The 13,518-nt window shown below is 49.3% G+C and overlaps 1 protein-coding gene across 1 annotated transcript in view; it reads left to right on the forward strand.

Moving 5' to 3' along the window:
• The window catches only part of dpysl5b (dihydropyrimidinase like 5b), a 41,393-nt gene that overhangs the window by 20,472 nt on the left and 7,403 nt on the right, over nt 1-13,518 (forward strand). The window contains exons 3-4 of the mRNA XM_018743831.1: nt 8,240-8,398; nt 8,665-8,844. Coding sequence (XP_018599347.1) covers nt 8,240-8,398; nt 8,665-8,844 — 339 coding nt within the window. The remainder of the gene's footprint in view (nt 1-8,239; nt 8,399-8,664; nt 8,845-13,518) is intronic.

The following is a 13,518-nucleotide window of genomic DNA, read 5'->3' on the forward strand; positions in this document are numbered from 1 at the left end:
TGCTCCCATGGAATAAACAACAAAAAGGGAACGACTATTAAGTACCCGCATTATCGGCATCTCCTTCATTGCGTATTGTCGTACTCTAAGCCACGTCCTCTTTGGCGCGAATGAACGTGTTCGGCTTTTCTTCGTTGCCTCTCCGGTCCATTTTGCGGCTTCTTCGGTTTCGCCACAGGCTGTCCGTACGGATCGTTACTCCATCGCTCCGGCTGCCGTTAGCATTCCGCCGACGCCCGGCCGAGGGGCGCGCCGTGCCCTTCGTCGACGCGTCTCCTACGTGGGCTGTTCGTCTACGCCGGGAATGGTGACGTCTCACACCGCAGCCTTCGCTCGGGGTCTTTCGCTCCAGGAGTTTAGTGCCGAGATGCAACGGTGCCTTTCTTTGTTACGGCAAGGCAGGGCCACGTACGGGAGCCCTCCTGCTGGCTCTCTCATCTCCATATTCAATACTGCGGAGTCACTCGCTTTACAGCTGGAGGGATTATGGATCTGAGGGAGGCGTCGCATTTCTTGGTGCTCCTCTATTGTACAACACGCAGTACAACGTTTACAGATAAGGAACGTGACTCCCTCAGAAAAATCCCGTCCACTTGCAGGATTTTCTGCCCTAATGATTTGTACGGAGGTGACCCTCCTCTGTTTTCCCGTGCCGAGCCACGCTGGCTGCCAGCGGACGTTCTGGCTTCGCGACCGGAGGACCCTTCCGAGGACAGAGAGAGCCGGGGTGTACCACACACTTAGGTTAGGTGACGTGCTGCGCCGGTGTCCTGAATTATTGATATCGTGATTGTGCAGAAGGCTAGGGCTGAGCCACGGAGGGAGATGCGGAGCGCCGCGTGAGTATATCAGGGTTACCAAGCGCTGGGGCTGCCAACCAGCATCGCAAAGAAAGTGTTTAAAATATACCTTTCTTTAAATTCCAAAAAATCGTGCAGATATTTATTATTTACGCTCATTCTTAATAGTCGGTCTCCCGGTATCTCGCGTTTGACCTATGCGGTCGGCTTTTATTAATACCCCTTGCCGTTACTCGGTCCACGTTTTCATTCGTCTGGTCTGCGACTCAGATGCATTTCAACGTAGCGCCGGGCAACTGCGTGAGCGAAAGTGAGACACGGTGCATTGTGGGAACGTAGCGTCCGCTCTCTCAGCAGAATAAGATTCGGCAGTTCTGAGTGAGAGCGGGAAGTCGTTCCACAACATCGGAGCTGGAACCTAAAAACTTTGTTCTTTAAAAAGAAGTTATTTCTGTATATCCAAGACTGAATGACGGAGCCATATTGTTCTCATCTATATGGGAAGCATCGTAGCCACCGTGCGCCTTGCGGCGGGTTGAGATCAAGCAGCAGTTCGGAAATGATCGGAGGGGTGAGACGGGCTGTCTGAGTGGTTTTGTCGGTGATGCATCATGGGGCAGGATTTAGGCTGCTGCCCCTCATCGCCTGGCTCAGAGCGAGACAGAACCCGACAGGTCGACCCGGTCTGGGTCTCACCTGGACCCCCCGGTTTTACGACAGTCGCGTGCCCCTCCCTCTCAGGACGCCTGTCTCCCGGAATGCTGTTAGTCTCGGTCTGTCCGCTCACAAGTCCGCGCCATGCCGTCAGCTGCTGTCATCTCCGCGGTAACGGCTCTGCTGCCTTACGGCTGTGACTAAAGCTGCTTAAAGGAGGTTGCAATGACCCATTGTGCGCGATGCACACGTAACTTCTTTTATGCTTCCAAGGATGACAGATCTTGTCTCATGCTTTAAAAAGCAACAACTAACCTTAATTTTTGTGCATTTACAAAATGTTTCTATCTGTTTTTATGCGAGTACCATATCTGGATACCGTATTGCATTGTGTCTACAGTTGGCTTGTCTCTCAGTGAAGAGATGCTTTTTATAAGACATCAGTCTTATTGTTAGGGTGGCTTTTTTAGGATGGAATGCTTTTTACATTACATGACGTTTACATTCGGGGGGTGCGGTGGTGCAGCGGGTTTGGCTGAGTCCTGCTCTCTGGTGGGTCTGGGGTGCGAGTCCCGCTTGGGGTGCCTTGCGATGGACTGGCGTCCCATCCTGGGTGTGTCCCCTCCCCCTCCGGCCTTGCGCCCTGTGTTGCCGGGTAGGCTCCGGCTCCCCGCGACCCCAAGCGCGCGCACACACACACACACACACACACACACTTTCTGAACTGCTTGTCCCATACGGGGTCACGGAGCCTACCCGGCAACACAGGGCATAAGGAGACACACCCAGGACGGGACGCCAGTCCATCACAAGGCACCCCAAGCAGGACTCGAACCCCAGACCCACTGGAGAGCTGGACCCGGTCCAGGACCCACCGCACTCCCTGTCGACCCCAAGCAGCTTCAGCCAATGTGTCTGTATATTTACATTTATTCATTTAGCAGACGCTTTTCTCCAAAGCGACGTACATCTCAGCAAAAATAACAATTTATGCATTACATTAGGAGAAAGAGAGACAGTTGCAGACATGTGATTCTTAAGTAAACTTTGTTTCTTTCTTTCCACTTTATGCAGCGATGTTCATCACACAAGCAGGTGCATAAAACTCCGAATATACGATTCCTGATCACCTTCCTACATTTTTTTTTAAAGATACACAAATATTTACATACAGTACAGGAGTAGCGGCTGTGTAAAGGCTCATCTGGGCTAATCATAAAGTTACAGTGCATGAACATTCACACCTTACACGAGTTTAAGAGATCGTGGGCGAAGTGAGTCCGGAAGAGGTGAGTTTTCGGACCCTTTTTAAATGTGGACAGAGATTCAGCAGTTCTGAGTGAGATGGGGAGGTCATTCCACCACAGCGGAGCCAGAACCGAGAACCTCCGTGCTTTACCATACCACCGACAACTACACAAACACATGACCGATTGCTTCTACCTATCCGCACGACGACACGAGAAGAAGGCGCGTCGGGAAAAAGCGGTAGCAGCAATGAACTAGGTTAGTAATAGATCCTCTGTTAGCTCATGGAGTTATGTATTAGCGTACGTGCGTACTTAAAAACACGTGTCATTGAACATTTGCAGACAGTGAATTTTTGACCAAACAAATTTTTAACAGTGTTGTCTCTTTACATGGTGCTTTCTTCCAAAGCAACTTAAAATTATTTACCCCTTTATATAGTTGGGTAATTTTACTGGAGCAATTCAGTGTAAGTACCTTGTTCACAGGTAATGCAGCTAAAGATGAGATTCCAACCTGTGATCTTTGGGTCTGAAGACAGCAGCTCTACCCAGTACGCTACCAGCTGTAGATGGTAAACAAATGGGACATGAGTGTTGTGTATGTTCTGTAAAAGTCCCAGCTGTAGCAATAATAAAAATAAATGAGTCTGTAGTGGGATGTGGTGGCACAGGGGGTTTGGCCAGTGCCTTGCCGTGGAGCAGCTCTGGGGTTCGAGTCCTACTTGGGGTGCGGTGGCCCTGTCTTTCTCTGTGCGTTTGCCTCCCCTGCCATGCAGAGGAAGGATGTGGTAACCCACCACCGTTTCCTCCCATGACTTGAAAACCACACGAGTGGTTGGCTTTCACTGGGTACTTACCTTACCATACCCTCATGTGTAGAGTTCTCTTAAGTATTCCTTTGATTGTTTATTCCATGTTTACCTACCAAAGGCAGCAGCTCTAACCACTATGCTACCAGCCGTCCCTGTGCAGGTAGTGAGTTTTCAGAGTAGTGTGCATTATTTCTTAGAGCAACTGACAAGTTAAATAATCCATTGAAATGAAACTGTGCATTATGCTCACTTTTCTCATGTAGCATCAGAGGTTTCATATGTGTGAAATCATTTTTTCCCACAAAGCATCACTAGTCAAACTTTAGCGCTTTGGCTTCCTTAACCCCACGTCCTTGTTCAAACACACACACAATGTCTACAACCGCTTGTCCCGAGCGGGGGGGTCGCGGCGAGCCAGAGCCTAACCCGGCAATGCAGGACGCGACCCCGAAGAGGGAGGGGATACACCCCGGACGGGACGCCAGTCCGCCGCAAGGCAGCCCGAGCAGGACTCGACCCCTAGACCCACCAGAGAGCAGGCCCCGGCCAAACCCCCGGTGCCCCAGTGCCACTGTGCCCCCCTTGTTCAAACATTATTCATTAACACGTTCTTACCTCCAAAGCCCAACTTCTGCCAAAACATGAGGATCCTTAAGCCTGCTGATCCTCTTTCCCTTTACATTCTGGGGCTCTTCCTGAGCAGCATTTCCGCGGACTCAAAACATTCCTTTGACCTTCCTGAAAACAAAGGCATGGATGTTAGATGAAGACCTGAACCTTTGAGAAGTCACGGAGGGCACTAACTCCTACTGCCGTGTTCTGCTAGATGGGGAATTCGATTTATTTTGGTCTGAACACAATGCGGATGTGCGGCTTCTGGTTTCTAAAACAGAATTCATAAGGGAGTCAAGTCGAATGAAACTGGACCCTGTCTGACGCTCAGAGCAAGGGCAAATGTCTGGACGGCTCCCAGGCAGTCTGTGTCTTCTAGAGGACAGCGCTTATGAAACGGAGCATGATCGAGCAAGGCCAGGCAGGCAGCGGATGATTCCGACCGGACGAGCAGACAAGGAGCCTGCGTCGACAGTACGAGAATGGCGGTGGGCTGTCCTCTAGCAGACTGGCCTTCTCCCCGGTTTTCTCCTGGTCTCCATGGCAATCTGTCCGCTCAGGAGCGGCTGCGTCGGCGCAGTCAAGAGTCACAGACGATCCTGGGCATCGACTCCACAGTACGCCGTCCCTTCACACATTTCCAATATTGAAACCCTGAGATTTTCTGGACCGCTTCCATTTGTCATTTTGACACCCAGTTAGAGGGGGGATAAATGAGCCATCTTCGGTCAGCCATGGCCTCTCTTCATCAGCCCTCATTTGCTCTCTGATTATACATTCGCTGGGACAAAACCTTTACTTTATATGTAATATGTACAGCATATATTTATTTCATTAATCAATGTCATTTAGATCATATACGAGCTTAACGTGTAGAACTTGAATTGTTTTTAGCCATCTTGCTTTTGCACAAATCCACATCTCCGAGATTAGTTCTTAGGCTCTCCAACCCCCTTTCTCTGGTGTCAGGTGAGAAAATGATGGTTGTGCTCTTCAAAGATTCATAATTGTAATTCATTTCAACAATTTGTCATGCAAAGAACACACATTGCCTGTTCCCTTTTGGGGTGTGGTGGCACAGCCGGTTTGGCTCTAGGGTTTGAGTCCGGTTGGGGTGCCTTGTGATGGACTGGTGTCCTGTCCTGGGTGTGTCCCCTCCCCCTCCGGCCTTTTGTCCTGTGTTGCTGGGTTAGGCTCTGGCTTGCCGCAACCCCGCTTGGGACAAGTGGCTTCAGCCAGTGTGTGTGTGTGTGTGTGTGTGTGTGTGTGTGTGTGTGTGTGTGTGTGTGTGTGTGTGTGTGTGTTTATACCATGGCAGAATGTTTTCGAACCTGCCTGCGCTGTCTGCTGATATCATCCTCTTAGTGTCCAGGATGATTGATGAGGGTGACTCATGGAGGAGGGGGGTTGGGTGGGGCTGTGTCCCAGCAGTAAGGACCCCCTGGGGATAAGAGCACAGACACTCCAAGGCCTGGGAGCAGAGAACGCTATGGAAATGTGTAAGTAGCAGGAGGGCTGTGTGAAAATACGGTTAGATGCAGGATAGGGTTGAAGCAGCACACCGGAGCGCAGCTGGCAAGGCGTTTTCACTCGGGGTGGGGGATGTGGCGAACGTGACTAAGCTGTGCGTCGGCATGCCGGAGCCGCAGGCAGGACTCACTTTGTGTCCCCCGTCACAGCTGTGCCGCTTCGGTGAGCTCTGCTTTGGTACAGGATGACATCACTCAGAAGCTCTTGGCGTAAAAAACCCCTTAGAGACCAGAGTCACCCCATGTGTTGCGCAGTCTGTGCCGTTCGTCCACATGGGCGGTGACAATACATGTGATGAGCAACACTCCTCTCAGTGGCCTCTACCGCGGTGATACCATTCCAGCTATAACTAACTGTGACATGCTCGGGTGCGTCTGGCCTCAGGAAGAACCAAAAATGAGGCACCCGTTGGTGCGCTCACCGGGTTTGCCGTGTCCACCTCTGACCGGCAGAAAAGGAAATGAAACTAATGGAAAGAAATGGTCTATCAGTTGGGTGAGCAAGCAGAACTACACAGTATAGTGTCACTCGTGAAACAATCAAATTCCTTCTTCCTTTCTTTGGAGCAGAAAAGGATGAAGGAATTTGGTTGAAGGAGTCTCCTTAAGTAACAAGCCGAAGCTGCACCTGGTGCTTGTTTCCTCTTGTCGACCCTTTTCCCGGGTGCAGCTGTCGGTCCAGGAGAGGGGTTGTGGCCTCAGCTCCCGCCCACCACATCACATCAGCCTGTTAGACACCCAGGACGGGACGCCAGTCCATCACAAGGCACCCCAAGCCGGACTCGCACCCCAGACCCTCCAGAGAGCAGGACCCGATCAAACCCGCTGCGCCACCATGCCCCCTCAAACTGCATATCGGTGGGAAAATATGTAACAGACAACAGTTTCGTTAAAGCTGTCCAGTTTTGATGCTTCACCGGCTTCCAGTCGCTGTGAAAAGCCGTTGAGACACACCAGGATGGTACCGTAGACGTTTAAACGGCTCCTGTAACGGAACCAAAAATCAGTTGCAGGCCCGGACAAAGAGGGTGATGCACGTGACGGCAGTAGGGTTAGCTCATGTGTGCCAGAGCATAAGGCTCATGGGAAATTGGTAGAAGTTCATGCACAGTGGGACCTTCTCAGACGTCTGCATCCTCCGAGTTCCCTCTGTGTGAGAACTATAGATGCATAGTGGGCTTGTGTGGGTTCTCCCGTGCCATGGGTCTGGGGTTCGAGTCCTGCTCGGGGTGCCTTCTGATGGATCGGCGTCCCGTCCTGGGTGTGTCCCCTCCCCCTCCGGCCTTATGCCCCGTGTTAAGCTCTGGTTTGCCCTGACAACTGCTTGGGACAAGCGGTTTCAGACTGTGCGTGTTTTAAGGTGATTAGGTACCGAAAAGTAATATTTTATCATTAAATGTAAACTAACACCCAAATGTCAATTTAGCTTTCATCGCACTAAGCAGCAGATGTATTCCGGGCATAAAGACATTGAGAATAAGAGCGTAATCAAATTCGGTGCAATACGGTCCCAGAATGCTCATATTTGCTGTCGTCACTGAAACACGAGGATGATGTTTCCAGTCGTGTTCGGCAGTCTCGCATGGCATTTGTTCAGTTGATTTTTGTTATTGTTGTCGAAACGTGCAGCAGCCGAGGTCCCTGGACCGTCGCTCGTCGACGGGCCTTGCGTTTCGCTCCCTGCACGAAGCTGAGCGCCCCGCAGGCCCTCGAGCATCCCGTCCGCCAGCCGCAATGGGTGGGGGCTTTTATGAGCGTTCCCCTTTTTCGTTAGGACGCAGACAGTGATTTACACCTTTCACGTCTTGACCTGTTATTTACTGTATGTTTTACTACTCTGTCGAGGCTAGAAGGAATCTGAATTCACATCCATGTCCCCATCAAGCAGAAGGTCTTCTGCATTCAGCGTCATTAAAAATTGTACTCCCTTTAGTTCCAGTTTCCTGATAGAACAATTTAAACTGACCTGTCTGCCGTCTCGTTTAGCTCATGCATAATTCATGCGATGCAGACTGCGGATAGTGACACAGCGGCGCTGCCGTTCCGGGCTTAAAGTGCCCGTGGCCGGGGTGTTACGGGCACTCGCTCGCGGTCTAATTATACGCCGTCTCTCAGCTAGTGGCTAGGCCGGGTGGTGTCGCGGCACAGAGAGCCGTTCCTAGCCGCACGTGCGCGGCTGGTGATCGGAGAAAGAAATCCCTGCTCCATTATTAATCTTTTAGCGGAATTAGGAGACATCCAGTCATCCGGCCCTGGGTTCACGACTCTAGTGATGCGATATGGTGTCGCTTTTGTTTGCCTGGTTCACTTTGCAGGCAGAAGCTTCTTTAGACAGCCGAAAACGGTCACGTTTAGGGAAATGTAGCTCTTTCTTTTTATTATTGAGTACTAACACTGCTGTACCGCAAAGCCACGGTTGCATGAATGTCACGCTGGGCAGATAACCAGATGCCGCTTCCCCGCGTAAATGCTGTATCTCACACATGTTGACATACGAGCAGATGATCATCGCGTTTCTCCGTCGTACGTCACGGATATGCGTTTTCTAAATGCGGTGTGTGTGTGTGTCTCCGTACCCGCAGGCCGCCCTAGCCGGAGGAACGACCATGGTGGTAGCCCACGTCCTACCCGAGAAGGACACGTCGCTGCTGGAGGCGTACGAGAAGTGCCGTACCCTGGCTGACCCCAAGGCCTGCTGCGACTACGCCCTGCACGTGGGCGTCACCTGGTGGGGTCCCAAGGTATCGACCTGTTTCCTCCCAGTCCCCCCAGCTCATGGACAGCATATAGCAGCAGCGCCCCGGTTTCTGATTACACCGAAGTTGAATGGAATGGCATTTTCCTTCCGTAGCCCGTTACCTAAAAGACAAAAACGCGAGTCGATTTGCCGTAAGGGAGACGCGACGTTCGATCGAAGGGATCATCTTATCTCGTTCCACCTCGATCGCAGAGAGAGCGCCTGTAATCTCGGAACAGCGCTAACCCTGAAATGCCCGTTCTTGCCCAGGTGCGTGCCGAGATGGAGACGCTGGTGCGCGAGAAGGGCGTGAACTCTTTCCAGATGTTCATGGCCTACAAAGACCTGTTCATGCTGAGGGACAGCGAGCTCTACCAGGTCTTCCAAACCTGCAAAGACATCGGGGCGGTCGCGCGTGTCCACGCAGAGAACGGGGAGCTGGTGGCTGAGGTGAGGACCTGCTGTGCGGAGCGATCGTGGTGCAGGTGCAGCTGCTGGTGTACTGAGTGATCACTGCTGCAGGAGTCCAGTGAAAAGCACAAGTCTGTACACTGATTGAGGTAAAGTGTCACCGTCCCATGTGGGGATGCAAAGATGTACAGTAAAATGCCAGAAGTGCAAGTTCAAGGTTTATTGTCATAAGTACAAGTACAATAAAATTCTTGTTTGAGTGCCTCTCCACAGACTATCAACAAAAAAAAGCAATAGATAATACTGCACAAAAACAAAACACATACGCGCTGTCTGAAACCGCTCGTCCCGGTCAGGGTTGCGGCAAGCCGGAGCCTAACTCGGCAACACAGGGCGGAAGGCTGAAGGGACACACCCAGGATGGGACACCAGTCCATCACAAGGCACCCCAAGCGGGACTTGAACCCCAGACCCACCCGAGAGCAGATACAGGCCAAACCCACTGCACCACTGCACCCCCCCATCAAAAACAACCCAAAAACAATAAATAATGCCGATAAGAAAAACAATAAATGACAGTGACAATAAATAACAGTAGACAGCCAGAGTACTTAAAAGTGAGAATACTTAGACTAGATTAACATTTCGCTACAGGTTGTATGTGTGTATAACTGTGTATGTGACAAATAAAATCTCGACTCTTAAAGTGACAGTGCAAGTAATGTGCCGATGTGCTTGGGAGGAGCAGTCCAACTCCAGTTACAAAAGGTGGCACACTGGTGAGTGTTGTATACTCTTACAGCAGTGGGGTAAAAGCTGTTCCTGTACCTAGCAGTGCGGGTTCGAATAGACCTGAGCCGCTTTGCAGATGGCAGATCTTTCATCAGAACACACCTCTTCTTGGGGGTAAAGGCATTTACAGCGAATTTGTGCTCGTTCGCCATTTGAGTCCAGTGAAATATGGCCTTGTTTTTAGTCTCAGAATGATCAGACGTGTTGTTCTCATTCAGATACACACGCACACACACAGAGAACATATTTCCCCACCTGTGTCCCCTCTCCCCTCCCCATTCTTCCATGTCCCCTCCTCAACCGGTCCGCAGCCATCTTCCTCGTTCCCAGGTCCTCCTCCTCAGAGCGCTCGTCAAGCACGCGCTTTTCTGACACTTGCCGCTATCACGCCGTCATCTTCCTCCGTGGTCCGAGTATCCCGTTTCGTCGACCAATGAGAGCGGTCCATTTTCCTGACGCCCCGCACGCAATTGCATCAGGCCCACGCAGAAGACATCCCAGTAGGAAGCCGCGTTAGGAGCCAGTCGCAGCACACATTTTGCACGCCCCCTTTCTTTGCGTGATCTGTTTGGGAGGGAAACATGGCTGTTGTTAGTAAGAAATGATGGCAAGTGTGGCGTGCCTGAAACAGGCAATTATTTTAACGTCTTTAGTCACAGCGTCACCCCTACATCCCGAGAAGTTGAGAGGTGTTCGTCGCTCGCAGACAGCGGATTAAGTGGGAATTAGCAGAGAGCGGTCATTGGTTTAGGGCTTTTGTGAAGCCTGCAGATTATCTTCGCAGCGACCTGCATGTCAAAGAATTCTCCCCATTGCACATTGTGGTTCCCTCTTTCGGAGCTGCTGCCCATCGTGACCAGGATGGGATCGCTATGTGTCCGCCGGCCGCGCAGCAGATCCCGCAGTGCGGAGAAGCAGTCTTAGACATTATACATTGACATGAATCTTTTATTAGCTATTGCTCTAACACTAGGGGGTGTGGTGGTGCAGTGGGTTGGACCACGGTCCTGCTTTCTGGTGGGTCTGGGGTTTGAGTCCCGCTTGGGGTGCCTTGCGATGGACTGGCGTCCCGTCCTGGGTGCGTCCCCTCCCCCTCCGGCCTTACGCCCTGTGTTACCGGGTAGGCTCCGGTTCCCCGCGACCCTGTACGGGACGAGCGGTTCTGAAGATGCGTGTGTGTGTGTGTGTGCTATAACACTGCAAAGTGCTTAAGGAGCTCCTCAGTCCAGCCTGACCGACCGACAGCACAGAGAGGGAACTGATATTGGAATAATGCTGTTTCTATGTGAAACTGCAAAATCACAGTAGTGGGACAATCTACCTCCTCAGTGTGCTTCATATGTTCGGGTTCAGATGTGACTTGTACTGTTCATGACAACAAAGCCCATTTTACTACTAAATCAACCTAAGAAACCTAATAATTACAGGTATACCTCATCTTATGTTCTGGGTAGCTTCTGTAAAAGTGTTGGATTTGGCTATAATACTTAAAAAATAACCTTTAGGATCTTTAACATTTGTATTTATTTTGAGCCAGATTAAACATCATTTAATGTACATTGTAATAATATACATATTATTAAGACCAATTTAAAATGACTGAAAATATATTGTCTTAGACTCCTCCTTAATTGACACTGAGTGGTCCATTCCATGAACATCTGCAATATTCATATGTTCCAAACCTGTCTTCATACCCTATGTTCTGCTTTACTATAGTTTGTGTAGCTTTATATATATTTCTGTATTAATATCTTTAATTAAGGGGGGTGTGGTGGCGCAGTGGGTTGGACCGGGTCCTGCTCTTTGGTGGGTCTGGGGTTCAAGTCCCGCTTGGGGTGCCTTGCGACGGACTGGCGTTCCGTCCTGGATGTGTCCCCTCCCCCTCCAGCCTTACGCCTTGTGTTGCCAGGTTAGGCTCTGGCTCCCCGCGACCCTGAATGGGACAAGCTGTTCAGAAAATGTGTGTGTGTGTATAATAATATGTATATTATTATATATATATATGAATCTATATGCTTTAATAATAGCATAACAAACTATAACTGTATTCTGTTATGCTATAATTTAACTTAGTTAAGGTATCGCACCTGTGACTGTGAGGATGTAGGTTCACGTCCCCAGCCGAGCCATGTTGTTGTTCCTTTGAGGAAGATACTTGGGATAAATAGATTCAGTGAAAATATCTGCATAAATGGGTGAAGGTTGTAATCCATGTTTGACATTTTTGGATGAAGTGCCTCCTAAGTGTTGCCTGTGCCTGAGTGAGTTCATGCCCTGCCTGTGCTGAAGTCAGTCGGCGTCTACAGCTGTCGTGCGTCTTGTTTGTCGAGCACTCGCGGGATCTGTTGATTGTCATTTCTTCGTGTTGTCCTCAAGGTTTGCTCGATCACCTCATTTCACTTCTATAAACAGCACAGAACAATGTCAGCGAGGCTACACCGTAGCCCCATTGAAGGCCCTCTGCTGGCAGTGTTGATGTCCACCAGCTCCACCCATCCAACACTGCTGTCTGGGTTCAAGGTTGCTCAGCATTTCATGATTATAAAACAAGCATGTTATATATATCTATAATATATTCAAGGACCTGTTACGTCTTTCAGATCTCATCTATGCCGTGTATCTATCCAGCTGGTTGTACTGATTTTATTATTACAGGCTTCACTCGCAGTACAAGAATTCACCCTTATGAGTAAATGTTATTTGTACCCTAACATTCAGAGAACAGACTACAATGTCACAGCCTCTTGCATGGGTCTTCCTGGGGTCTGGTCCTGGTAGAACAGTGCAGTGTATCTCCACTCAGAGCTGACCAGGGGGTTTTTGTACCACATGCCCAAGCCATCTCACCAAACTCTTGTTGATTCAAAGAAGCTGCAACTCTACTCCAAGGTTCTCCTGGATCACCAAGCTCTCACCGTTTCATGGAGAGTGAGTCCAGAGATCCTGCAGAGAAGCCTCATTTTACTCGCTGGTATCTGTAGCCTTAGTCTTTCGGTCATTACCCAAAGTTAATTGGTAGACTGGGGCATTTTCCGAAGACTCGGCTCCTTCTTCAGCACCTCCTTCAGCACCTCAGATGTTGACATTGTACCAGGCTGCTTTTCATGTGATGGACTCACCACTTGCAAGATAAAGGCTGGGGGTCAGGTGCAATGCCACCTAGATCACAGGCACACGCAACATGAGTGTTACGGCCACTTTCAGTTAGATTTGTTGTACTTCTGGAAGGTTCTGTAAAAGTTCCAGGTGTAGCAATAATAGACAAAAATAAATGAGTTTATAATGTGCTTTCATTTTCTTAAGTGTTCCCTTGATTGTTTATTCCATGTTTCCCTTGTTGCTGTTCTAATGAATGATTCCTCTGAATCTATAACTGGGGTTGGGGCTTGTGTTGTCTCCCATATAGGAATCATCAGTATAGGGTTGAAGTCTTGTGTGTGTGTGTGTGTGTGTGTGTGTGTGTGTGTGTGTGTGTGTGTGTGTGTGTGGTTGTACTGCTTGTGGGGTCCTTTTTAGGATTGTGCAAAGCATATTTCTTGAAGAAAAATGACTGCACAACAAGCAAAAATGCCACTATAGTGAAGCTGTTAGCCAGTTGTATGAAAACAGGGTATTTTCCACCACAGCAATTTTTTTATTGTACAGGACCTGTTATGTGAGGGTAAATATTTATTTTTCCCATTTAAATTAGTAGTGATGAAGAGATCTTTTTGATGATTAATTTACTTCAAGAATGGATTGCACTCATTGTAGAAGGGACCTGAACTTATTTAAAGCAGCTTTCACTACTGATTCATTTATACAATTGAGTATTTTTTTTGTACGTGGGTATTTTTACTGTACAAGGCTATATGCACTTTGCGTACAAAATGTAAATTTATTGTATTTTCTTTATTATTTTTAAAGGTAATATATCTT

The sequence above is a fragment of the Scleropages formosus genome, chromosome 1, assembly GCF_900964775.1.
Source record: "Scleropages formosus chromosome 1, fSclFor1.1, whole genome shotgun sequence".
Lineage (NCBI taxonomy): Eukaryota > Metazoa > Chordata > Actinopteri > Osteoglossiformes > Osteoglossidae > Scleropages > Scleropages formosus.